This window comes from Patella vulgata, chromosome 3, assembly GCF_932274485.2.
Source record: "Patella vulgata chromosome 3, xgPatVulg1.2, whole genome shotgun sequence".
Classification (NCBI taxonomy): domain Eukaryota; kingdom Metazoa; phylum Mollusca; class Gastropoda; family Patellidae; genus Patella; species Patella vulgata.
In genome coordinates this window covers 44,303,279-44,328,463 of record NC_065881.2, presented here as the reverse complement: position 1 = coordinate 44,328,463, position 25,185 = coordinate 44,303,279, and the positions used below count along the sequence as shown (strand labels likewise).

General features: G+C 35.1%; 1 protein-coding gene across 1 annotated transcript in view; it reads left to right on the top strand.

The window, feature by feature from the left end:
- The window catches only part of LOC126814972 (ATP-dependent DNA helicase Q4), a 176,836-nt gene that overhangs the window by 133,954 nt on the left and 17,697 nt on the right, over positions 1 to 25,185 (top strand). Inside the window, exons 19-20 of the mRNA XM_050540461.2 lie at positions 7,598 to 7,728; positions 8,298 to 8,466. Of these exons, the coding sequence (XP_050396418.1) occupies positions 7,598 to 7,728; positions 8,298 to 8,466 (300 nt within the window). The remainder of the gene's footprint in view (positions 1 to 7,597; positions 7,729 to 8,297; positions 8,467 to 25,185) is intronic.

The window sequence follows — 25,185 nt, the reverse complement described above, 5'->3', positions numbered from 1 at the left end:
ACATTAATAATGAAGGTCTTGTATATTAAGAATGAGTTTGCGAGAGAACCATGCAAAATTTAAAAAAAACTGGCACAAGCGGTGTCGGGCGATTTGGACGAAACTTTACAGATTTGGTCATTGGGTACCCTGTATACCCCACATGAAATATGAGGGTCACCAACCTTGTAGTTACGGAGAACCCACTGTGGCCATTTTAGAGTTAAAAAAAAAATTACCTAAATTCAAATATTTCCCATAAATTGCCTATTGATTTTTTTTTTTTAATTATTTTGTTATGAATTATCTTGTCTACTACTTCAATATATATGACTATTGAATTTTTCCGAAACCATTTGAGGCTATGAGGAATTTATATGTTTTAGCATATAGCAAAAACTGTGTCTCACAATAAATTCCTCATAGCCTTGAATGGTTTCGGAAAAATTTAATAGTCATATATATTGAAGTAGTAGACAAGATAATTCATAACAAAATAATTTAAAAAAATCAATAGGCAATTTCTACACAATACAGCAGTTAACTGGCATCCATTATTTCCACTTATTCAAGAATATTAATAAATAATTTATAAATAATAATTAATTCAGGATGTAGTGATGATTTAACGGAAAAGTCACAATTTAACTGATACTAATCACTTATAAAAAAAACTTACCAGAAATTTATATAGTTAATGATTTCACGCTGTACTGGCGTCGGTTTCAGTTAGTCACGCAGATCAAAGATAACTGGCGGTTTTCTTATTTATATATTAGTCATGCATTTGTCCATTTCTCCTGTCTAGTGATTTGTTCAGATTAACTCAGTTTGTTTAATGACTCATGTTATTTTTACATACTGACACAAGTAAGGAATACTAACCAATTAACTTAAATACTCACCTTATGATTATTACTGACCATTTATAGGAATACTGACAGGTTTAAGCGACTACTGACAACACATATATTTCTCACGAGTTTCCATGAATAGTATCCACAATTTACTTATTCTGCGTGATTTGAGGATATTCTAACACAAAAGCCAGTTAGTAAAAGCTCTGTAGCACCATGGGTCTTCTGTCTGACGTGGAGAGCGGGAATATGTCGGAAACCGGTCACCACATCTTACGTACGACCCATGCATCTTTTCTTACTACATATTTCTGTAGCCTTGTGATCGTCTAGAATTTGTCTCTAGCTGTCTTTACTTCTGCTTCACGTTGTGTATTTACTTCTTACAGTTTCTTAAGACGTTTGTCTTACCAGAAATAATAACGCATAGTTCGCTTCTACATTCTATATAGCATATAACTGAATACAGGTATACAAGCATAGCACAAATTACAATACTATATAGCAAAAACCACTTCTCCACCCTATCCAGCCTCTCGGCTGTCTAGGAACTCAGATGTACCCTCGATCTCTGGAATCTAATGCAAGTCTGACTTACAGGGTTCCCCGGTTTCTCTTATAACCATATGAATATCACGCACAATCAAGTGTGATCATGGCCCTGAACTTGTGTAATTAACGATATGATTGGTTACTTTAAGCTAAATGATGCAATTAGAATAATTCCACTCACGTGTAATCCTGGTGGTAAATGAGTGACATATGTTTTCGATAAATAACTCTTTTTTATGTGTCAACTGTCAATTACAGACTAAGTTGATTTAGTGCACACTATATATGTGAATATGTTTGAAATTACTAACTTGCCAAAGATATTAATTAATGAAATATAAAGGCATCTTATTTCAAGAGCAAAAATTCTAGCAATATTATTACAGCTCAGAGACCATTTCTACACACTATGCATCCAGCAGTGTGACTGAGTTCAATGATTAATATTTCCCTCTAAAGCAAAGTAGAGCTGAGCAACTTGGGACAAAGATAACTTAGTGTATTGTTTCACTACCACGTACTTCAAAACATTGACTAAGTTTGATTGTTGATATTTGATGCTGAGACTAAGTATGGTTTAATCGTTGAGAGCGAGACATTAAGTAATATATTGATACTGCACGAGGCGTTGTTTCAATATATTATGCAATGTCTTTAGCCTCGAGACCATTAAACAACTTAAAATACAGACACTATCCCGCACATGCTTTTCAATGAAATACATCACGCGAGTCCAATATTTCATCTAGTATAGATAATATACGATTGGCAAGTTGCCCGTACATTATTGGAAATAATGGTACGTCAACATCAAAGGATGATGTCACATCTGTATTTTAAGTATATATAATCAGTTAGATTGCTAGATACCATTGAAAAAATCAAATGCAATTAATGTGTCATCTAGTTATTTTGAGATTTCGGCGGGGGACATCAGTCTTACTGTTGGCGTTTTTATACGCCCACATTTTCATGTGGACGTATATTGTCGTCGCCCCTGTCCGTCCGGACGTCTGTCCACAATTGTTTGTGAACAGTCTACAGGTCAAAATTTTTATCCGATTTCAATGAAACTTGAAATATAGGTTTATCACCCTAAGATCTCGATTCCTTTCAATATTGGCATGCATCGGACTGTAACTTCATGGATTATGGCCCCTGATTGTACGAAAAATCATGTTTTTAGCTTGTGAACAGTGTAGAGGTCACAATTTTTATCCGATTTGGTTTAAACTTGAAATGTATGATTATAACCCAAAGATCTCTGTTCCTTTCGATATTCGTGCATATCGGAAAGTAACTTCCTGAATTATGGCCCCTGATTGTACAAAAAATCGCATTTTTAGCTTGTGGACCCTATAGAGGTCATAGTTTTTATCCGATTTAAAAAAACGTATTATTATATCACCGTTAAACCCTAAGGACTGCTGAGTTCGAATTTCGTGAAATCGGCCCAAAACTGACAGACAAAATGGCCGCCCCTCGTTCTCAAATAACATAATATGGTATGTCAAGGTTGTGGACCCTACAGAGGTCACAATTTTTATCCGATTTTGTTGAAACTTGAAATGTAAGTTTATAACCCAAAGATCGGGGTTCCTTTCGATATTCGCGCATATCGGACCGTAACTTCCTGAATTATGGCCCCTGATTGTACAAAAAATCGCGATTTTACCTTGTGGACCCTATAGAGGTCATAAGTTTTAACCGATTTAAAAAAACATATTATTATATCACCGTTAAACCCTAAATGGCCGTCCTTCGTTCTCAAATAGCGTAAAAATATGGTATATCAAGGTTGTGGACCCTGTAGAGGTCACAATTTTTATCCGATTTTGTTGAAACTTGAAATGTAAGTTTATAACCAAAAGATCGAGGTTCCTTTTGATATTTGCGCATATCGGACCGTAACTTCCTGAATTATGGCCCCTGATTGTACGAAAAATCACTTTCTTTTAAGCTTGTTCTCTATCCATCTCTCGAAAATGTGGGCGTATCCTGCCTGGCAGCCGCTCGTTATTCTAAATATAACTCCACCTTTAAATATTTAATTTACCTTTTGCGATTTGAGTGGTTGATTCTTTTGATAAAACCTGGAATATGTAATCATTCTCAGTCACAGTCTAACCTATGTTTCAAGCATTAATGTCATCCATGAATAATTTACTGACCTTCCACAATCTGATGTGTTTATTGTTTGAGACACAATAACTTTACTTCTACTAGTTCTAGTCATTGGATTTTTATATGCCACATTTTATTTATGGACACTCTACAGGTCACAATTTTTATACAATTTTGACAAAACTTAAAATATACGTCTCTCTCCCAAAGATCTCGGTTCCTTTCAATATTGACATATATCAAACCATAACTTCATGGATTATGGCGTCTGATTGTATGAAAAAATCACGATTTTAGTTTGTGGACTACTCTAGAGGTCACAATTTTCATCCGATTTTGATGAAACTTGAAATGCATGTTTATAACCCAAAGATCTTGGTTTCTTTCAATATTTGCGCATATCAGATCATAACTACATGATATATGGCCCCTGATTGTATGAAAAATCACATTTTTAGCTTGTGGTCCCTCTAGAGGTCACAATTTTTATCTGATTTAAAAAAATGTTTATTCATATCACCATTACACCCTTATGATGGATGAGTTATAATTTTGTAAAAATTGGTCCAAAACTGCCAGACAAAATGGCCGCCCCTTGTACGCAAATAGTGTAAATATATGGTATCTCAAGGTTGTGGAGTGGACCCCCTAGAAGTCACAATTTTGATCCGATTTTGATGAAACTTGAAATATATCTAAATAACCCAAAGATATAACACAACACAGTTCTATGGATAACAATCACTATATTATATACACTCGATGTTTCGACAAGTATTCACTGGTCGTTATCAAGCATACAAATTACAAATGAGGAAAAAATTGTGACAGTGTTATATAATAGGTACATTGAACAATAATAAGAGAAACCATAAATTAACAATCATGAAACCCTAGCTTATTACTTAATTTTAAGTAATAATTAATGCCAGGAACTGTTTCGCATCATAAAATATACTATCTTTTAGCCTTATATAATTTCAAAAAAGTTTCTAAATAAGCAGTGATTTGTATACGATGTAACTAGATCCATCATTTATCTTTATGTATATTATGTAATGCTATTCCATGTCACAATGCAATGAAGTCCTATATGAATATCCTAATAATTAAGGTGCTTTTTCACCATTCACTTTATATGCTCTTTGATGTACAGAGACATATCTTATGGCTTCACCTAGTAGGTTTTACCCATCATCTATGTTTTCATTAATTCCTCTTTAATCCTTTATCCGCTGTTATTACTATACTATGTGCTATCATAATTAAATCTTAGTATAATTACTTTAATAACCAATTAAGCTCATTTGTAATTTGTATGCTTGATAACAACCAGTGAATTCTTGTCGAAACAGAAACATCGTGTGTATATAATATAGTGATTGTTACCATAGAACTGTGTTGTGTTATATTATGTTCAATCGCTAAATGCCATTCAAAGATTATAACCCAAAGATCTTGGTTCCTGTCGATATTCATGCTTATTGGATCATAACTTCCTGAATTATGGCCCTTGATTGTACGTAAAATCTCGTTTTTAGCTTGTGGTCCCTCTAGATCTAGAGGTCACAATTTTTATCCAATTTAAAAAAAACATTTGAATATATCACCTTTACACCCTATTGACAGCTCAGTTCCAATGTCGTGAAAACGGGAACAAAACTGCCGGACAAAATGGCTGCCCCTCGTAGTCATACACTAATAGTGTAAATATATGGTATATCAAAGTTGTGGACCCTCGAGAGGCCACAATTTTGAGTTGATTTTGATGAAACTTGAAATATATCTTTACAACCCAAAGATCTTGGTTCCTGTCGATATTGGCACTTATTGGATCGTAACTTCCTGAATTATGGCCCTTGATTGTACAAAAAATCGTATTTTTTATCTTGTTCTCTATCCATCTCTTGCAAATTGTAGGTGTATCTTGCCTGGCAGCCGCTGGTTATAAAACTTAAAGGGACCATCCCAAATTGAATAGCCTCAAAAATAAAAGTCTGTGTACATATAAAATTTAAGCGCTAAAATACAGATGAATAGTGTATTTACTATTTAACTTGTCTCAAAACTGCTTATCTGAACACGTAACCCTTTTAAGATTTTGAGTCATTTTTTCGTTGGGTGACCTGATAATCGATTGGAGGTCTATACAGTGCATGGCCCAAGTGCTGTACCTACACCTACACATTATTTTTATAAAGTTTTAAGCAGTTTTATTCTCGAAAATATAATCAAGATTGGCCCTTTAAACATGCATTATGCAAGAGCTACGAGGGGAAGTCAATAAGTTCATAGAAGTAAGTATTGGTACACCCCTGAGATAGGCCATCTGACGACAGTTTACAGACATAAACAATCCTTCCCTATCATTTACTTGAGATTTACAGCCTGTTGAACACAGGTACCCTCCTGTAATCATGGAAAGTTCTAAAATCCATGCAATGGAAGCATAAGCACTCTCTTGCACCCAAGAAGTTCAGAACTCAGCCTTCTGCTGGCAAGATCATGGCGACCATTTTCTGGGATTCAAGAGGCGTAATACTTATAGACTATAAACCACCTAAAACTACAATAACAGGAGCCTACTATGCTGACTTGTTGAAGTAATTGAGAGCGTGATCAAGAAGAAGAGGCGCGGCATGTTGACTGCTGGAGTTGTGCTTCTTCATGACAATGCTCCAGTGCACAAGAGTCGTATTGCACAGGCTGCACTTCAAAAATGTGGCTTTGAACAACTTAATCATCCCCACTACAGTCCAGATATGGTGGCCACAAACGACTTCTAACCATTTCACAATTTGAAATCACACTTGCGTGGTACAAGGCAGCTACTGAGGCGTGGCAGAGGGGCCAGTCAGAAAACTTCTACCGCAAGGGAATAGACAGTCTCAAAGACAAATGGGCAAAGTGCATCGAGGTGCAGGGAGATTATATTGAAAAATAAAATCAATATCACAACCATTGGCTTCTGTTTTATATCCACTTCTATGAACTTATTGACTTCCCCTCGTAAATCTGCCTATTGCAGGTCTTTTTTTGGGCCTGAAATGTTATATAAACTATTAATTAGACATTTATTAACATGAAAAGACTTTACCGGTAATCAACTCTCGATGCCATTTCTGGGGTCGGAAAGACTAGTGATGAGGCGACAGACTGCATCTGATCAGCTCTATTTATCTCTACAATTGGTGCCTGAATACTGTCAGACAGCATTTCCGACAGTGTATTTTTCAAAATTTTCTTGGGGAGGTCCCCAATACCCCAACAAGGACTCGCTACTTTGGTGCTCACATTGGGACTTTGTTGAGGTGCCTGACTGAATACTGTCAAGACAGCATTTCCCGCAGTCTGTTTTTCAAAATTTTCTGGGGAAGGTCTCCCATTTGGCGCTTGTGATTGGGATTTCTCGCGGTTCGCAAGTCCGTTAGTTTGACACTTTACCTCAATGATCAGTGCCTGAAATACTGCCAGGCTGCATTTCCGGCAGCCTGTTTTTCAAAATTGTTTGGAGGAGACCTCCCTTCCTCTAGTTGATGCTCGTGCCTTTGTCCCCTTAACCTTGAACTTTGCCCCAGTTTTGCCCCTCCAACCACCAACGGCTGGCGCCGCCACTGCATCCATATTAATTAGTCTGGTGCCATACACCCTCAATATCATAGTTACAAGCATAAGTTCTGACAATAAAGCCCAGCCATAATTAAAATTCAATATTAACCATACTATTCAGAATTATTGTTACAAATTAGATTTCAATTAAAAATGGTCGATCCAAAAAATAAAAAATACATAAAATGTGTAGACTGTACTAATCAATCACAAAGGACTGCCATTCAAGTTCAACTGCTGACATATGTCACAGAAGATAACTGATTAAAACTTACAATAAAAATGTTAAGAAATTTAATGTAAAATTCATATTACTTAAATATGTACTTTATTTCTACCATTTTTCGGCTCTTTTAAGGTTCCAAAGAAAAGAGCTATGTACCTTTTGGTCTATTATAGATGATTGGTCTATTCATTGTAAAGCTTATTTTATAAACAGTAGTTCAAATATTAATTTTTATTGCATTTTATTATAGGAATATACACATTATTGTGTTATCTAGAACTTCATCCTCTAAAATGGGTGGACATTTTATCCCCAGTATACACCAATTGTAAAATACAGTGTTATGGCGGACCCACACAGTTACAAGCAATTTCCAAAAAGGTGAGATATTTCTTTTAATATGGCAACATTTAAGTACACTTTCTGTAGCAGGATCATATAACTTAATCTTTTTTAATGTGTTCAATTAGTATAATTAGTTTCATAAGGCTTTGGTTTACCGTTTCAGTGCAGTTTTCTTTTGAGAATAGAAAATGTGTTGAGAGAGATCATAATTAAACATGTGCTGGATTTAAGTAAACAAAAGAAATGCCAGGAGCAGATGTAAAGTGGTGATAAGTCTATGTTAGCTAGGATAATTTATCAACAGTCGACAGCTTTTAATTTAACTAATTGTTGAATATGTCCTTTCAATATTTTTGAACAATGCCTATCTATTGTATCTCTGAACATCACTTACTAATGAACATTATTTTGGCATCAACCAATTTATGAATTAAATTTTTCAATCACTGTATTTGAGAAATGTGTAGGTTTATAAGATTCAAGAAGTTGGTAGATAACCATGTTTTACGCAATGCAAAATTGGACATGGTTTTAAAATGAGTTGTCAAAATGGCATAATTTGTGGTAGGTAGAGTCTTATTGAAAAAATTATCTTATCACTTCAGTGCCCTCCTTTAGCTGTAGCAATTGCCAAGAAAAAGATTGAAGGAGAATTTTTTGCTACATCCAACTCCATAGATTTTCCTGTAGTTGAAATCAGTGATAGTATGGGATGGGACTCTGCACCTGTTAAAAGAGAACTACGTCAATTACAGTGGACCATATCCAATACCAGTAGGTGTTTTATTACAAATGTTAATGCAAATACTAATACTCACCCTCAAATCATTAGATCTTCATCTGCAGTCTGTTGATCCAGACACGGAGGATTAGATAAGAGGGCCATCCGCGATATATTATAAGGCTACTTAGGAAAAGTTTGTATATTATTGAACCGAATTACTAATTTTCATCCAGAAAAACTTTTACACAGGACAATGGTAAAAGTAAGCTTATGTCCAGGCTTGGAAATAACAGTTCTAAATTTGCCTGACAATAGGTTAGGCACTGATTTAATTTTGAGTCCAGAATACAACAAACAAACCCCACCCAGGGGCAGATGCATCTGTTATAACCATGGGTTCCACGTCGGCCGTATATGCCGGTCGGGACCGAGGGCTATGGAAAATGACCGTAATTAGATCTGACCCATCGGTGATTTTGTACGCCGGGAAAAAATAGCCTTTTTTTCAAAACCCAATTTTCAAACATGGCTATAATCGACCTCCACTATGTAACTATAAAGTTGTATGGCCAGTCCAGAATAATGCGCACGTATAGAAGCCACATAATTTCATGATTGGTGTTATATTGTATACATAGTTGTAAACAGATTATACTGAGTGTTGTGTTGATAATTAATGATGAGTGTCAATAAAAGTTAATTCATAATATGTGGGAATCTTGTCAATGGCGTGAAGCGGTCCATTCTTAGTCGATCAAGTATTGTCCACGTGTCATAAGAATTTTCTAGAACAAAGCTGTTTACCGCTTTTACAGTCACGCACGATGTAAACGAGATTATCATCTGCAAAAAAAGGGCAATTGATATTAAGTACTGCTCTTCGAATCGAATCAATTTTCATATAAAATAAAAATAGCATAGAAATTACGTGTTTGGAGAAAAATGCATTATAATTTTTGTATAGTGGTATTACGGCCTTGCTTACCGAAAAATAAAGAAAATTACGTATTCCAGTGCTATTGTGTAGCAATATTAATAATTCCACGTGTTACAGAAACGTTGTGTATATATGGTAACTCTTATACACAACGTTATCCGTTAGTTATTTAGTTATTCATTATTAGCATCAATGCTGATTGGTTAATCAAATGTCTGACGTCATGGGGTCAAAAGCCGCTCGTATTACCTCTGACGTGACCTATTGCAACAACCGGTCAGGTCTTCATGTAGTGTAGGCCATCGAAAGTATAAAAAAACAAAACGAAATACAGATCTGTATTTTAATCAGATTGTTATTTAAGTAGCCAAAAGGGAATATTTAATTAATAAATAACTATCATAAGCCTTACTAATATTTCATTTTTAAGTCCAATATATAATTTTTTGTGTACCCGATGCTGACAAAGTGGTATAGACACGTACATTCACAATACCACCATGAATAAAAAACATGAAATATGAATTTACTTTGCAAAGTTTTCGTGCATTATCAAAAATGACCGGCAGTGAGAATTTGGAAGTGAAAGCCCTGGTTATAACAGAGAAATGTGGATTCTCTTGTCTAATTGTATTGTTGTTTTTAATCCCAGTGTTATTCAGCCACCCAAAGTCTTTTTATTTGTTTCTTGTACTGTATAAAATGTATTGATTATAAGGCCAATAAAAGAAGACAGATTTCTAACAGTGATGTCATAGCTTTTAGAAATCATGAAAAAAGCTTTGTCTTCATTTTAATTTTACTGGTGCTGAAATATAGGAAATTATACCCCAGTTTCCCTTCAGACTTCATGAAAAAAGCACATTTTAACAGTCATTAACAAACCAGAAAAAACAATGAGCTGCTTGATTTACCAGTATTAACTGTATACCATGGGTTCCACGTCGGCCGTATATGCAGGTCGAGACCTACGGCTATGTAAAATGACCGTTCCTAACAGTCATTTTGCACCCCGGAAAGAGGGTCTTTTTTTAAAAAAAACAAAACAATTTCAAACATGGCTACGATCGACCTTCACTGTGTAACTATACAAGAATGCACGCATCGTCTAGAAGCCAATCTCGTGATTGGTGTTATAGAGTTGTATATATAGTCGTCAACAGATTATACTGAGTGTTGTGTTGATAATTAATGATGAGTGTCTGGTAGTAGAACAATAAATGTTAATTGATAAGTGGGAATCTAATCAACGGCATGAAGGGGCCCATTGTTAATCATTCACGTATTTGCAAACGTGTCATAACAATTTTCAACAACAAAGCCATTTACCGCTATTACGGTCAGGCACAATGTAAACAAGGTTATTATGATCTTCGAAAAAGGGCAATTGATATGAAGTATTGCTCTTCGAATCCAACCAACTGTCATATAAAATAAAAAAAGCATAGAAATTACGTAAGTCCTCAACAACGTACGTGTTGGGATGAAAAATGCATTTAAAAATGTTTATAGCGGTATTACGGCCTTGTGGAAATTGTTGAAATAAAATCTAGAGATTAGTTAACTTGCTTACCGAACAATTAAGAAAAATACGTATTCCAGTTCTATTGTGCAGCAATATTGATAATTCCACGTGTAGAAGAAATGTCGTGTATATACGGTTACTCTTATACACGACCATATTCTAGGGGGCGCTAGTGTCGCTAGCCGTGAAGTTAGTTATCCGTTAGTCATTTAGTTATACATTATTAGGATTTACGTCACAATTCTGCGGCCCGTAATTCCATAAGAGATGGTCTAAAATCAAAAGAAATTTGAGATATATGCCATGGATAATTATATATTTATCTTCATTTCAAAGTTATTGTATTACAACTCAAAATTATCCAGGTCAGTGTGTTTTCTATAGAGCACGTGTTAATTACGTGTGAGCTACTGAAATAGTTTTTCTCCGGCCAATTCAACTATTTCGTTATTTAAGTAGCCAAAACGGAATATTTAATTATTAAATAATTATCATAAGCCTTACTAATATTTCATTTTTAAGACAAATATATTTTTTTTTGTGCACCCCATGGTGACAAAGTGGTATAGACACATGAATTCACAATACCCTACCATGAATAAAAAACATGAAATATGAATTTACTTTGAAAAGTTTTCGTGCGTTATCAAAAATGACCGGCAGTGGAAATTTTGAAGTGGAAGCCCTGCTGTATACCCTAATGAGGTTAATTCATGTTACCATTTGAAAGGCAGGGGACTATTAAAATGGATCCATCTGTCCGTCACACTTTTTGAGACACAATAACTCTCCTAACTGAGCATTTCCTGCTTATGGTAAGCAGAGATAAGGCTCTTTGCCCAGTAATAGGACATATTTCTTCCACCAGGAGATAAAAGCAAATGTAATAATATGCCAATTATCTATTTTGATTTGCTCCTTCATTTGAATGTTTACATAACAGTACCCAGAGATAGCAAAAAAGAACCACAGATATTGTATCATAAATAATGACCATTTGATCTTTAGAAATGTGTGTGTTGTCTTCTTATACACCCACGTGAAAATGTGGTCATATATTGCTGTCATCCCCGTATGTTCGTCCGTCCGTCATCCACAATTTCTTGTGAACACTCTACAGACTACATTTATCATCGGATTGTTTTAAAATTGATATTTGTTGTTTACATCAGTGAGATGAAGAATCCTATTTAATTTCACTAATTCCCAATAATTACTTCTAGGGTTATGACCTTTAATTCTCTTTCTTGAACTTTGTTAATACTCGAATGATCAAAATTATCCTCTGACCTGTATGAAATGTAAATGCGTCATTTAAATAAGTGAAACAAAGAAGCCTATGGAATTTCAACAATTTCCATCAATTACTTCTAGAGTTATGGCTTTGTTGAACCTTGTGAATGTTGGAATGACAAAAGTTATTATATGATCTGTATGAAATTTATATGCATTATTTAAATTAGTAAAACAAAAAAGCATCTCGAATTTCAACAATTTCTGTAAATTACTTCTAGAGTTAAAAGGCCCTTGTTTCAGTTTGTAGAACCTTGTGTACCCTCAAACGAAAATTATAATCTAATCTGTATTAAATTGTCTTGTAAATTACCCTAATTACCTTCAAAAGAATATATGCGACAAACCCTTTAGACGATTTAGCTGCTGTGGGCGTATATTTCATTGCTTGGCAGCCTATCTTTTAAGGTAATAGTATATCATTTCCACTTTATAATAACTTTGAATAGACTGTTTATTCCAGTTCATTTTAAAATTATAGATGAATTATCAATTGGCATATAACTCAATGGAAAGTAACAACTGTATCTCTATAAAAATTATTTTCTTGATTTAATTATTTTTTGTCCCCCGCCTTTCGAAGAAAGCAGGGGACTATTAAAATGGGTCTGTCTGTCTGTCTGTCTGTCTGTGTCCGTCCGTCCGTCACACTTTTTGGGACACAATAACTCTCCTTCTAATTGAGCTAGAATGTTCAAACTTGGTGTAGGTGTTTATTAGGTCAATGCCTTGATGGAGTTCGAAGATGAGCATTTTCGGCTTAGGGTAAGCAGAGATAAGCAATTTGATTGGTTGATGCTTTGGGACACCATAACTTTAGTTCTAATTAAGTCAGAGTGATGAAACTTGGTGTATAGTTTCATTACATTAATACCTTGACTAAGTTTGATAATGAGCATTTTCTGCTCAGGGTAAGCAGAGCGATAAGCAATTTGATTGGCCGAGACTTTGGAACACAATAACTCAAGTTCTAATTGAGCTAGAATGTTCAAACTTGGTGTAGGTGTTTATTAGGTCAATGCCTTGATGGAGTTTGAAGATGAACATTTTCTGCTTAGGGTAAGCAGAGATAAGCAATATGATTGGTTGATGCTTTGTGACACGATAACTTTATTCTATTTAAGTGAGAGTGATGAAACTTGGTGTATAGTTTTATTACATCAATACCTTGACTAAGTTTGACAATGAACATTTTCTGCTTAGGGTAAGCAGAGCGATAAGCAATTTGATTGGCCGAGACTTTGGAACACAATAACTCTCTTTATAATTGAGCTAGAATGTTCAAACTTGGTGTAGGTGTTTATTAGGTCAATACCTTGACTAAGTTCGACAATGAGCATTTCCTGCTTAGGGTAAGCAGAGTGATAAGCAATTTGATTGGTCGAGACTTTGGAACACAATAACTCTCATTTTAATTGAGTTAGAATGTTCACACTCGGCGTAGGTGTCAATTAGGTGAATGCCTTGATGGAGTTTGAAGATGGGAATTTTCTGCTTAGGGTAAGCAGAGATAAGCAGTTTGATTGTTTGATGCTTTGGGACACGATAACTTTGGTTCTAATTAAGTGAAAGTGAGGACACTTGGTATATAGATTTATTATATGAATACCTTAACTAAGTTCGATAATGAACATTTTTTGCTGAGGGTAAGCAGAGTGATAAGCAATTTGATTGGTCGAAACTTTGGAACACAATAACTCTCCTTCTAATTCAGGTAGAATGTTCAAACTTGGCATAGGTGTCTATTAGGTGAATGTTTAAACTTGATGTATATGTAGATTAGGTGAATGTCTTGAGCTTGACTGAGTTCAATAATTAACATTTCGAGCTGAAGCTAAGCAGAGCTAATCGATTTCATTTGTCGATGGTTTGGGACAAGATAATCTTGATTCTATCTGATAGAGAGTGATGAAACTTAGTGAAAAAAATAAATGTGTGATTAATTAATATGCGTCATCTATTTATTTTGCAATTTCGTCGGGGGACATCAGTCTCACTGTTGGCTTGTTCTCATCTAAATGGGTCCGTTTTTCTGTCTATCTGTCACACTTTTTGGGACACAATAACTCTAATTCAGCTAGAATGCCTAAACTTGATGTAGGTGTTAATTAGGTCAATGTCTTGATGGAGTTCGAAGATGAGCATTTTCAGCTGAGGGTAAACAGAGATATTCAATTTGATTGGTTGATGCTTTTGGGACACGATAACTTTAGTTCTAATTAAGTTAGATTGATGAAATTTGGTGTATAGTTTCATTACAGCAATCCCTTGACAAAGTTCGATAATGAGCATTTTCTGCTCAGGGTAAGCCGTGCGATAATCAATTTGATTGGTCGATACTTTGGAACACAATAACTCTCCTTCGAATTGGGGTAGAATGTTCAAACTTGATGTAGGCGTTGATTGGGTGAATGCCTTGATGGAGATCAAAGATCAGCATTTTCTGCTGAGCAGGAGCAGAGACAAGCAATTTGATTGGTTGATGCTTTGGGACACAATAACATTGGTTCTAATTAAGTGAGAGTGATCGTTTCATCACAGCAATACCTTGACTAAGTTTGATTATGAGAGCATTTTCGGTTCAGGGTAAGCAAAGCGATAAGCAATTTGATTGGAGAGATTTTGGAGCTCGATAACTTTAATTCTAATTGAGTGAGAGTGGTGAAACTTCATGTATAGTTATATTGCATCAATACCTTAAAAAGGTTAGATGCTGAGCATTTTTTGCTTAAGTAAAGTAGAGACTTCAATATGATTGACTTCGGAACACAATAAATCCCCTTCTAATTGAAGTAGATGTTCAAAATTGGTGTAGGTGTCTTATTTCATGGATGCCTTGACATAGTTTGTTCATGTGCATTTTGCACTAAGGCTAAGCAGAGATGAGCAATTAGATTGGTTGAGTCTTTGGAACATGATAACTTTGATTCTAATTGGGTGAGAGCGATGAAATTCTGAGTATAGATTCATTATATCAATACATTGACTGAGTTCGATGATGAAAATTTTCTGCTTAGGCCAAGTAGCGATAAGCAACTTGATTGGTCAAGACTTTGGAACATAACAATTCTGCTTTTGATTGAGATATGGATGTTCATTCGGCGAATGTCTCGACTTGATACATTTGAAAAAGATAAATGTGCAATTCATTAATGTGTCATCTGTTTATTTATTATTTTTTTTGGGGGGGGGGGGGGCGGTGAGGGGTTATCAGCCCCACTGATGACTTATTTACAATAATTTTTAATCAGTCTGTGAATTATGTATTAAACAAACAAATAACAAAATAATCTGTTGTCAAGCTTTCAACAAAATAAATGCTGTTTTTTGTTTTCTATTGATAATGTTTCATTAAATGGAAATATAGTAATGTAATGTTATCAATAACTGGATGGAAAATAATATTATCAAAAATGTGATGGATAAAAAATACCATTATCAAAAATTCTAATGATTGAAATGGCAACAAATTCCATGTAGATTAGATGTGTAAACATGATATAGCAAGAAATAGCAGGCACACCCTCTGAACCTCGATTTAGACAGACCAGGAATTGATGCTAATATTCTGAACAGATGCGCCAGCTTTGAAAATTGATCGGTACTATTTTTCAAAAGTAACGAAACGGACTGAATTTGAAAACATGAGGAATTGATAGATATACAGATGTCGCTTTTTGTTCTCTTTATTCTCCTCAATGACAAATCTTATTCGCTTATATTTTCGCGAAAAAAATATTCCTTCTGAGTAGTTACGAAAAATTTGATCCAAAGTCAACATTATGTGTTTGCAGCTGGAATGTATTATATGTTTTGTCACAGCAAAAATAACATGAAAATGGGTCCTAAATACAGAATAGATCGGTGTACTGTAAGACATACTTTATTCCCATTTCTACCAAATTTGACCAATGTGAGTCAACTTATTGTAAAACATCAACACTTAACACTACAAAATGTTGCGTGTTGCATTGTTATCTCAAATGGAAAATGGGAAAAAATATGAGAAAACGGTCCCTAGATACCGTGGTGTTGTCCTATTTCAGCACTTAATCATTATAGAACAATTTTATCCAGACAACTAAAACATACACTAAAGTTTTTTGAGAAATCCGAAGCCTTATCCAGTAGGTACAATTTTTCAGGAGTTTGGCTCCATCCAAATTATGAGGGTTTCAAACTTTGTTGAGAAAAAATAATATGTAATTTTCATTTGGGTATTTTATAATATTGTCTTAAGGAACAAAAACATAACAGATATTATACATATATTTTTATTTACAACATGTTCAAGTTGACTGCTATGTTTTGTACCTTTACTGTGCAAAGAGCCTTAAGCAATTTGATTGGTTGATGCTTGGGACATGATAACTTTAGTTCGAAGTAAGTAATAGTGATGAAACTTAGTGTAGGGTTTGATTACATCAATACCTTGATCAAGTTGAAGTTGGATAATAAGCATTTCTGCTTTGGAACACAATAACTCACCTTCTAATTGAGGTAGAATGGTCCAACTTAGTGTAGGCGTTCATTAGTTGAATGCCTTGACAGAGTTAGAAGATGAGCATTTTCTGCTAAGGCTAAACAGGGATAAGCAATTTGATTGGCTTTGGGACATGATAAATTTAGTTCTAATTAACTTAGATTGATGATACTTGGTGTATAGTTTATTGCATCAATACCTTGACTAAGTTTGATAATGACCATTTTCTGCTAAGGGTAATTAGAGCACTATGCAATTTGATTGGTTGAGACTTTTGAGCTCCATAATTTTGATTCTAATTGAGTCAAAGTGGTGAAACTTCGTGTATAGTTTTATTACATCAATACATTAACAAAGTTTAATGATGAGTATTTTCTGCTTAGGCAAAGTGTAGACTTCAATCTGATTGGTCGGTACTTTGGAACACAATAATTCTCATTCTAATTGAGGTAGAATGTTCAAACTTGGTGTAGGTGTCTATTAGGTGAATGCCTTGACAGAGGTCGATTATGCGTATTTTTATACGTCCACATTCAAGTGGGTTGCCTTCAGGACGCAATACTTAATGGATTGTCTTGATCCCTATTGGTTTTTGGTGCATGAGTCACGCCCATATTTTTTATTTGTTATTTGTCATATACAGGACGCATTTCTTAACGGATCATCTCAGAACTTTCTATACTTGTACCCAAAGCATCTCTCCCCCCCCCCCACTATTCTTTTTAGTGCATGCCCAACCCCTATGGGCAGAGCCACACCCATTTTCTGTTTGTGTGTTGTCTACAGGCTGCAATTCTTAATGGATCATCTTGAAAACTTTTAATACTTATTGCTTATACCCTAAGGCAACAATTTTTTACAGATCCTTTTGAAACATTGCATACCTATTCTTTATACCCTAAGGATAATCCCTATTGTTTTTGGTAAATGAATACCCGACCCCCAGGGGCTGAGCTACACCCATTTTGTCTTTGTGTGTCTGTGTGTTGCCTACAAGCCACAATTTTTAATGGATCGTCTTGGAACTTGATATAAGTATTCCTTATAGCCTAAGAACTGCAACTATTGATTTTGGGTGCATTTCCCAACTCCAGGGGCAGAGCCATGCCCAATTTTTGTGTTTATCGTATACTGGGCACCATTCTGAATGGATCATCTTCAGAACTGGCATTTGTATGGTGCAGATGTTCATTAGTTGAATGTCTTGACCAAGTTCAATGATTAACATTTATCGCTAAAGCTAAAGTAATTTCATTGGTCGATGCTTTGGGACAAGATAACTTTGATTCTAACTGATGGAGAGTGATGAAACTATGTATAGTTTTATAGTGCAAATGGCATATGGCGGTTTTCTACATCACCACTTTATATAACATAATGTTTATTTAGTCACTAAGATGTTAATTACCATGACCATTTAATGATACACACCCCTATTAGTGTTTGTGTATTCGGTAATATTGTTTGAATTGGTATCTTACACAACAGCTAACATTTGGATATCATTTAATCTTGTGTATTTAGCACTAATTTCTTTCACATTCATTCAATGTCAAATCTATGTTTAAAAATTAGTAAAAATCGTTTAAAATCACCAAAAATCGTCTGATTTGTACATGTATCCAGTTTAAAGCTGACCATTCAATTTTGATAATGAGTGTCAAATTTACAAACGTTTAATTTCTCGATCACTGTTAAAAAAATAAACAACCCAAATGCCCAATTGATTATTGATGTATAATGATTAATTTCAAACAGTGGTCAGTAAATTAAATACTTGTAAATTGGACACTTGTTATCAAAATTAATTAGTCGACTTTAAACTAGACACAACTACAAATTAGATGATTTTTGTTTTGTTTTTTTAAAATGATTTTTACGAATTTTTAAATGCCATGTGCTACAATCAATTGAGTTATAAAAAAAAATCCTTGACAAAAGGACAAGGAACCATTGAATAAGCACATTGTCATTCACTTCAAAGAAGATTAATCTTTATCAGCATGCAATCTTTGAATACTATTACCAACAATATTCTAAAGCACTTGTTGTATGTAGACTGGCATTTAATTAATGTTACAAAGTATATATTGATTTAGTATTTGACAGTTACAACAAGTTGAAGGTGGGGGTTTAACAAGCAAATTTTTAACTTGTGTTGAATACATGATTATTTTCTTATAAAAAGGAAAACTCATTGACATTTATAATTCCAACATTCTATTCAGGTTTGATCATCAGTACAGAACATATAGGTAAATAAATGATATTTGAATTCGATTGTGAGCATTTTCTACTTAGCTAAGTAGTGATGATAAACAATTTGCTGGCTCGATGCTTTGCAAAAAGATAAGTGAGCAATTGATTAATAAGGATCATATATTGTCCCTTGCCTTTTGAAGAAAGCAGGGGACTAATAAATTCAGTCTGTCTGTCTGTCCGTCACACTTTTTCGGACACAATAACTCTCTCCTTCTAATGTCCATTAGGTAAATGCCTTGACAGAGTTCGATCATGCACATTTTCCATTAAAGCTAAGCAGAGATAAGCAATTTGATTGGTCGAGACTTTAAAACATGATAGCTTTGGTTCTATTGGGGTAACAGTGTTTTAACTTGGTGTAGATGTTCATTAGGTGAATGTCTTGACTGTGTTCAATGATTAACATTGTCTGATTTCCAATTTCATTGGTTGATATTTTGGGACAAGATTACTTTTTATTCGAACTGATGGAGAGTGATGAAACTTAGTGTAGAGTTTCATTACCAGGTACTTCAAAACCTTGACTGTGTTCGACCTGTTTGCACATTCGCAGAAATGGTATTTTTAAAAAACACATGTCTACCTGAACTCACAAACAATGCGTGAATAAGTTTTAAAAAATAAATAAGGATTTTGCAGTGCTTATTCTTTCCTTTTTTACGGACTGAATGAGAGTCTTGTATTATGTCTAGATAACCACACGGACAGCAACTAGAATAAAGGTACCGAGTGTCAGACAAGAAAGGTATTTACCAATATCTTTTGAACAGATATTGCCGACTCCATTGTCGGCAAAATGACAGAGTATCTACCAATTGGCCACTTATCGGCTAATTACAAATGTTGAAACCGATTATCGGACCATCACTAATTTAGGGGAAAGGTGACAATGGTACTCAGGGGTGTACATAAAGATTTTGTTTGGGAGGGGGGGGTGTTTAGCAAAAATGTGACCGACTGATGCACATGCCCCTAATATGACTCCGGAGTGACGCAGTCAGGAGCTGAGCACCACAGGTGCAAGTTTTCTACGGGCCATTAGCGGATCTAGAAGCTGGGAATAGGGGTTGGGGGTGGGGGCGGTTCCAATTCAAGGGCGCCATCCACTATTCCACCCCACAATGAATGTGAACAAAATACTGGCTATAACACCAAGAGCCCCGGTAGAACATTGGTCGTATTGCCTATATAGTTGTTTGCCGATCTTTATCTCATCGGAAAGTAGTTTTATTTAAGTTGACATAAAGTTCATGTCATATAATATGATGGGTGTTATTGATTTTGTTATTAAATTTATATGAATCTTAGGGGCAGTGGCTATAACACTGAGCAACCTGAGAAAATTTTTAAAAAAGAGAATCAATATCCTGGTATTTGAGGTCATTGCTGGGAGCAAATTCTTCTGAACTAGAAAACCAGAAATAGGAATCAATGCGATAGAATCTTGAGATCTGCCTCTGTCAATTCCGCCCATTTTGGAAGAGTTGATAGAGCATTTGTACACTCTGAGCCCCCACGACCCACACACCAATAGTACTACTAATTGGGCAGTTCAGTATACTGTGAATTGATAGCATTGAGACAGTATAAGGCTACAGAGGAGTGGAAGAATAAAGGAATCCAGTAGACGTGGTACAAGGGTTAATCAGCGAACTGGATGTATGAGATGTGTTGTTGACGTTTGGGAAAGTAGGATGAGGGGAAATGTGTAGGGAGTGAAGTGCTGTAAAGGAATAGTTAGATGTATTATGAATGGTTAGAGTGGCTGTGGTGTTACGGTGAAATACTATGCCGCCACCGTAACACCACAGCTTTATGATTTGTTAGACAGGAGTGATGTAATGGGTGTCAACAACTGGGTATGCTGGTACCGTCGCAACGTAGCCGTGAAATATATATTGTGGGGGGGAAGGGCGGAAACGGAAAAATATACAATGTTGACAGTATGTGCCAGGCATGAGGCTGCGCAGACCGAGCGGCAGCTCGATAGGGAGTGTGTGGGAGGGTCACCCTCATAAAAAAATTTTTTTTTAAATTTCAGTTTTCTGTAAGCAGTGAAAACACTATTTTGGCATTGTTTGCGGGGTTAAACCTAAAAATCACATTAATAAACCTATTGCACGATATTGTGAAACTAGCTGACGAAGACAGCTCGGGCGGCGATTGTTCGACTCGGGGCTGCTCTGTCAGTATCTAACAAACGCATTTAGTTCGCGTACAACTTTTAAAAACCGAATGTCAGTATGGTATTTCTCACATAATTGGTTATCGCAAAAACAGAGTAAACTGAAAGCGAGTAATCTTGACTCAAACCTATAGTCTATAGCCTACTTACTACACTCGTCACTAAGCTTCCTATATTATTGTTTGTGGACGGTTTACTACTCAGTGATAAGCCTGCGCCGCAAAAAGAGGTCTCACCTTTTATTATTAGTATAATGACTTCCTCATGTGCGGCAGGTTAGTTTGCTTCTAAAAACACTGTTTTCCGTTCCCAAAAATACAAAAGTAATTTTCTACCAGATGACAATGGTTCTTTTCACCGAGACTAGATAATTTCTCTCGGTGTAAGGATATAGCTATGGATAAGTTCATACAAGGTCAATAAATCCGCGGTCACTTCGGGTCACACTGTTGAGAAAATAAACCGATGGGTTTGTTTAGTAGCAAATCGAGCGTGAATCAACTGAGTTTGTACTGAAAAAATTTTGAGTGATATGTATGAACTGTCTTCACACATTCGGTTTATAATTAGCGATACACAGGTACAGTGGCAAGTGTTGTACTTCACAGACTGTTTACCTCCGAACTACCTCCGCACGAAATCCCCGATTTGGGTACTTGTTAAAAGAAAAAGAAATAGTACCTGTGCGCATGCCAGTAAAAAAAACCTAAGAGTTCGCGCATAAAAATGCCCGAACGTACCAGACGCCAGGTCATCTAGTGCCGCAGGCGCGAAAAAATTTTAGATATGTAACTGATCTTTTAATTTTTGGGGACTAGGCCTGAAAATTTTAGTCTGACCAAATTCTTGAGGCCTGTCTGTGAATTTCGCCTATTTTGTGAGAGTGGACATCTTCATTAGCCCAGTAGGAGCAGAACAGTAGGACGTTAAACCCCATTTCATTTCATATCATTTCGTGATAGTGGAAATAACAATTCTACAGTATGTCACTCCAACACCCACTCACTAGTGGTACTACTACTGGGCAATTCACTGTATAAGACTGAAGAGTTGAAGAATGATGATATAATGGAATTTTGCGGCATAGGCGCGAAATTTTTTTTAGATTATGTAACTGAGTTTTTAATTTTTCTGGAACTGGGACTGGGCCTAAGGGGACATTGTCTCACAGGGGGCGCTTACTTGGTCTCTTGGGGCAAAGATTTTACAGAATTCTGATGGTCAGAAAATACGTTTTAATTTCTACTGGGATTAAATATGCAACAAGTAAAATTCTTAAGTTCTATAGATCGTCTTAAACTCCAACCTCGTGGGTTTTCTCCGGGTCCTCCGGTTTCCTCCCACTGCTAAAGACCCCTACACGCAAGCGAATTATGTAAATAAAATAAAAAAAACATATGTTAGTCCCAAAATGACCTAGTTTGTGTTGAGTGGACGTTAAACCCCATTTCTCTCTCTCTCTCTCTCTCTCTCTCTCGTCTTAAACTCTTAACATTTAATGATTTAAAGTTTTTTTTACGTATTTCTGAAACAAACAATGCTTCTGATAACTTCTTACTAACTGCTCGACTAATATTATTCGTATGACAATCAGGAATATATTTTGAATTATCAAAATCTTCGTAACAAGCTCTCTCAATTTCTTAGACATACTCATGACAGGGAAATTTTTTTTTTCTAACATGACAAGCTGACTAGGTTATTTTATACTATACCGTTGCCATTTAGGTGCACGGATTCACACAAAATTTTTCCCTTCTATTTTTGCTTTGTTGGTTTACCTCATTAATCCATTTAATCTGAGACCGACTGCAGTGAGCACCTATTTTGAGACCGACTTCCGACTATTTTTTTTAGACCAACAGAATAAGAGTGAAAAACATTTATTCAAACATGACAAGTTGGCAAGGTTATTTTATACTATTGTGTTGTGTGACGTATGTAATTTAGGTGCACAGATTTACGCAAATTGATAAATTAAGTATTTCAGATTTTTACCTTCTATTCTGGCATTGTTTGTTTACCCAATTAATTCATTTAGTCGCCGATGCATAATTTTGAAACTGACTGCAGTGACTGCACTTTGAGACAGACTATTTTTCTCCCTTTGGTGAATTTTTTTCTTAGACCAACATACAACAAAATAAGGGTAAAACATTTTCTCAAACATGATAAGTTGACAAGGTTATTTTATACTAAAGGTTTGCGTGAGCAGCCTGACATATGCAATTTAGGTGCACCAATTGACGCAAATATATATTTGGGATTTTTCCTTCTATTTTGGCATTGTTTGTTTACCTCGTTAATTCAGTGAGCACTTATTTTGAGATCGACTGTACTTATTTTGGGACCGACTGCATTTATTTTGCGACTGACTATTTTTTTCGCCTGATGGTACTTAAATGATAATCATCTTATTATATTAGTAAAACATTAATTTCTAGAACTGTAATCTCTAATTAAGTGTATTGGATGCCTTTTGACGGTTGTTTAGCTTTTTGGGTGTTGGGGGATGGGGGCTGTATCCAATATTGGCCCTAAAAGGGAATTTTGTTATATTTTTCAAAATGCGTCAATGTTTAATTGTAATTCATTTAAAGAAGGAGAATTTTGCATGGACAGAAATGTGCCAAACTCTACCCTGAGTACATATTTCAGATTAGACATATTGGTTTTCTGTATTCTGAAAGTTTATATGTAGGAATATTGATTATGGTTGTAATCAAATACAGAGGCTTGGATATTATCTTCATTTTGCATGTATGTATAATATATATATATATATATATCCCAAATTATTCAATGGTTCTGGAGAAAAAATTGAGTTAAATTGAAGAATGGTTGCTAATGATATTTGAGAATCTGTTCAAATGTCTTTATTTACTTGTTCATACCTCCTGATTGTCAGTGCTTACAAAATCAGGAAGTTACTAGAGCATTATTATAGGTTTGTTTACAACATATAATGTATTGAACCATGAAACTAGAACTGTCAATAGTTTTGGAATTATGTTGAAAAGTAAGGCAACTTGAAGCCATAATGGGTATATGTCTTAATGGAGCGTACATATGGGTATAGATAGCATGAATGTTTCAGTAAATAAAAGCTCTCACCATTCACTTGTAACAGACATAAATACAGGTTTCTTTCTTGCAAGAATTAAAATAAATAATAATGCCGTCAGATATTTTATGTGGAATCATTATTATTTATTAGACATTTAATTCTCTATATAGTGTATTGCCATAAATAATCATCAACCTTTGAGCACTTATTGACTAGGTACTGATATGTATAGAAAGTCATTTGAAAAGAGTATGGTTTGCTTGACGCATGATGATAAGGTATTCATTTGGGGAAACGTTTGTTTATTTTGTATTGTCAGTTGAAACGTTAAACATACATTATGCAAGAGCTAAATCTGCCTATTGCGGGTCTTTTTTAGGCCAGAAATGCTATCTACATTATTAATTATACATTAATTAACGTATCCAGACCATAATCAATTCTCTATGCCATTGCTAGCCTGCGGTATTTACAGGATTTGAAGACATTTTGTGATGGATGATTTAACATCAAAATGGATAATCAATACTTTTTTATCGTACCGACCTTAGTTATAATGATCAATGCTAAGACTAAAGTTCAATTGCCAATATATCGGTTCAGAGTAGAACAATTTTCAGCATATTGTCTCTACTTTATCTATTTTTATACGCCTACATTTTCATGTGGACGTATGATGCCGTCGCCCCTGTACGCCCAGATGTCTCTCCATCAACAATTTTTTTGTGGACACTCGACAGATCACAATTTTTATCCAATTTTGAGGAAACTTAAAATATTAGTCTATCTCCCAGAGATCTTGATTCCTTTCAATATTGGCATGTATCGGACCATAACTTCATGGATTATGACCCCCTGATTGTACGAAAAATCACGTTTTTAGCTTGTGGACACTCTAGAGGTCACACTTTTGATCTGATTTTGCAAAACTTGAAATACATGCTTATAACCGAAAGATCTTGGTTCCTTTCAATATTCGCTCATATTGGATCATAACGTCCTAAATTATGGCCACTG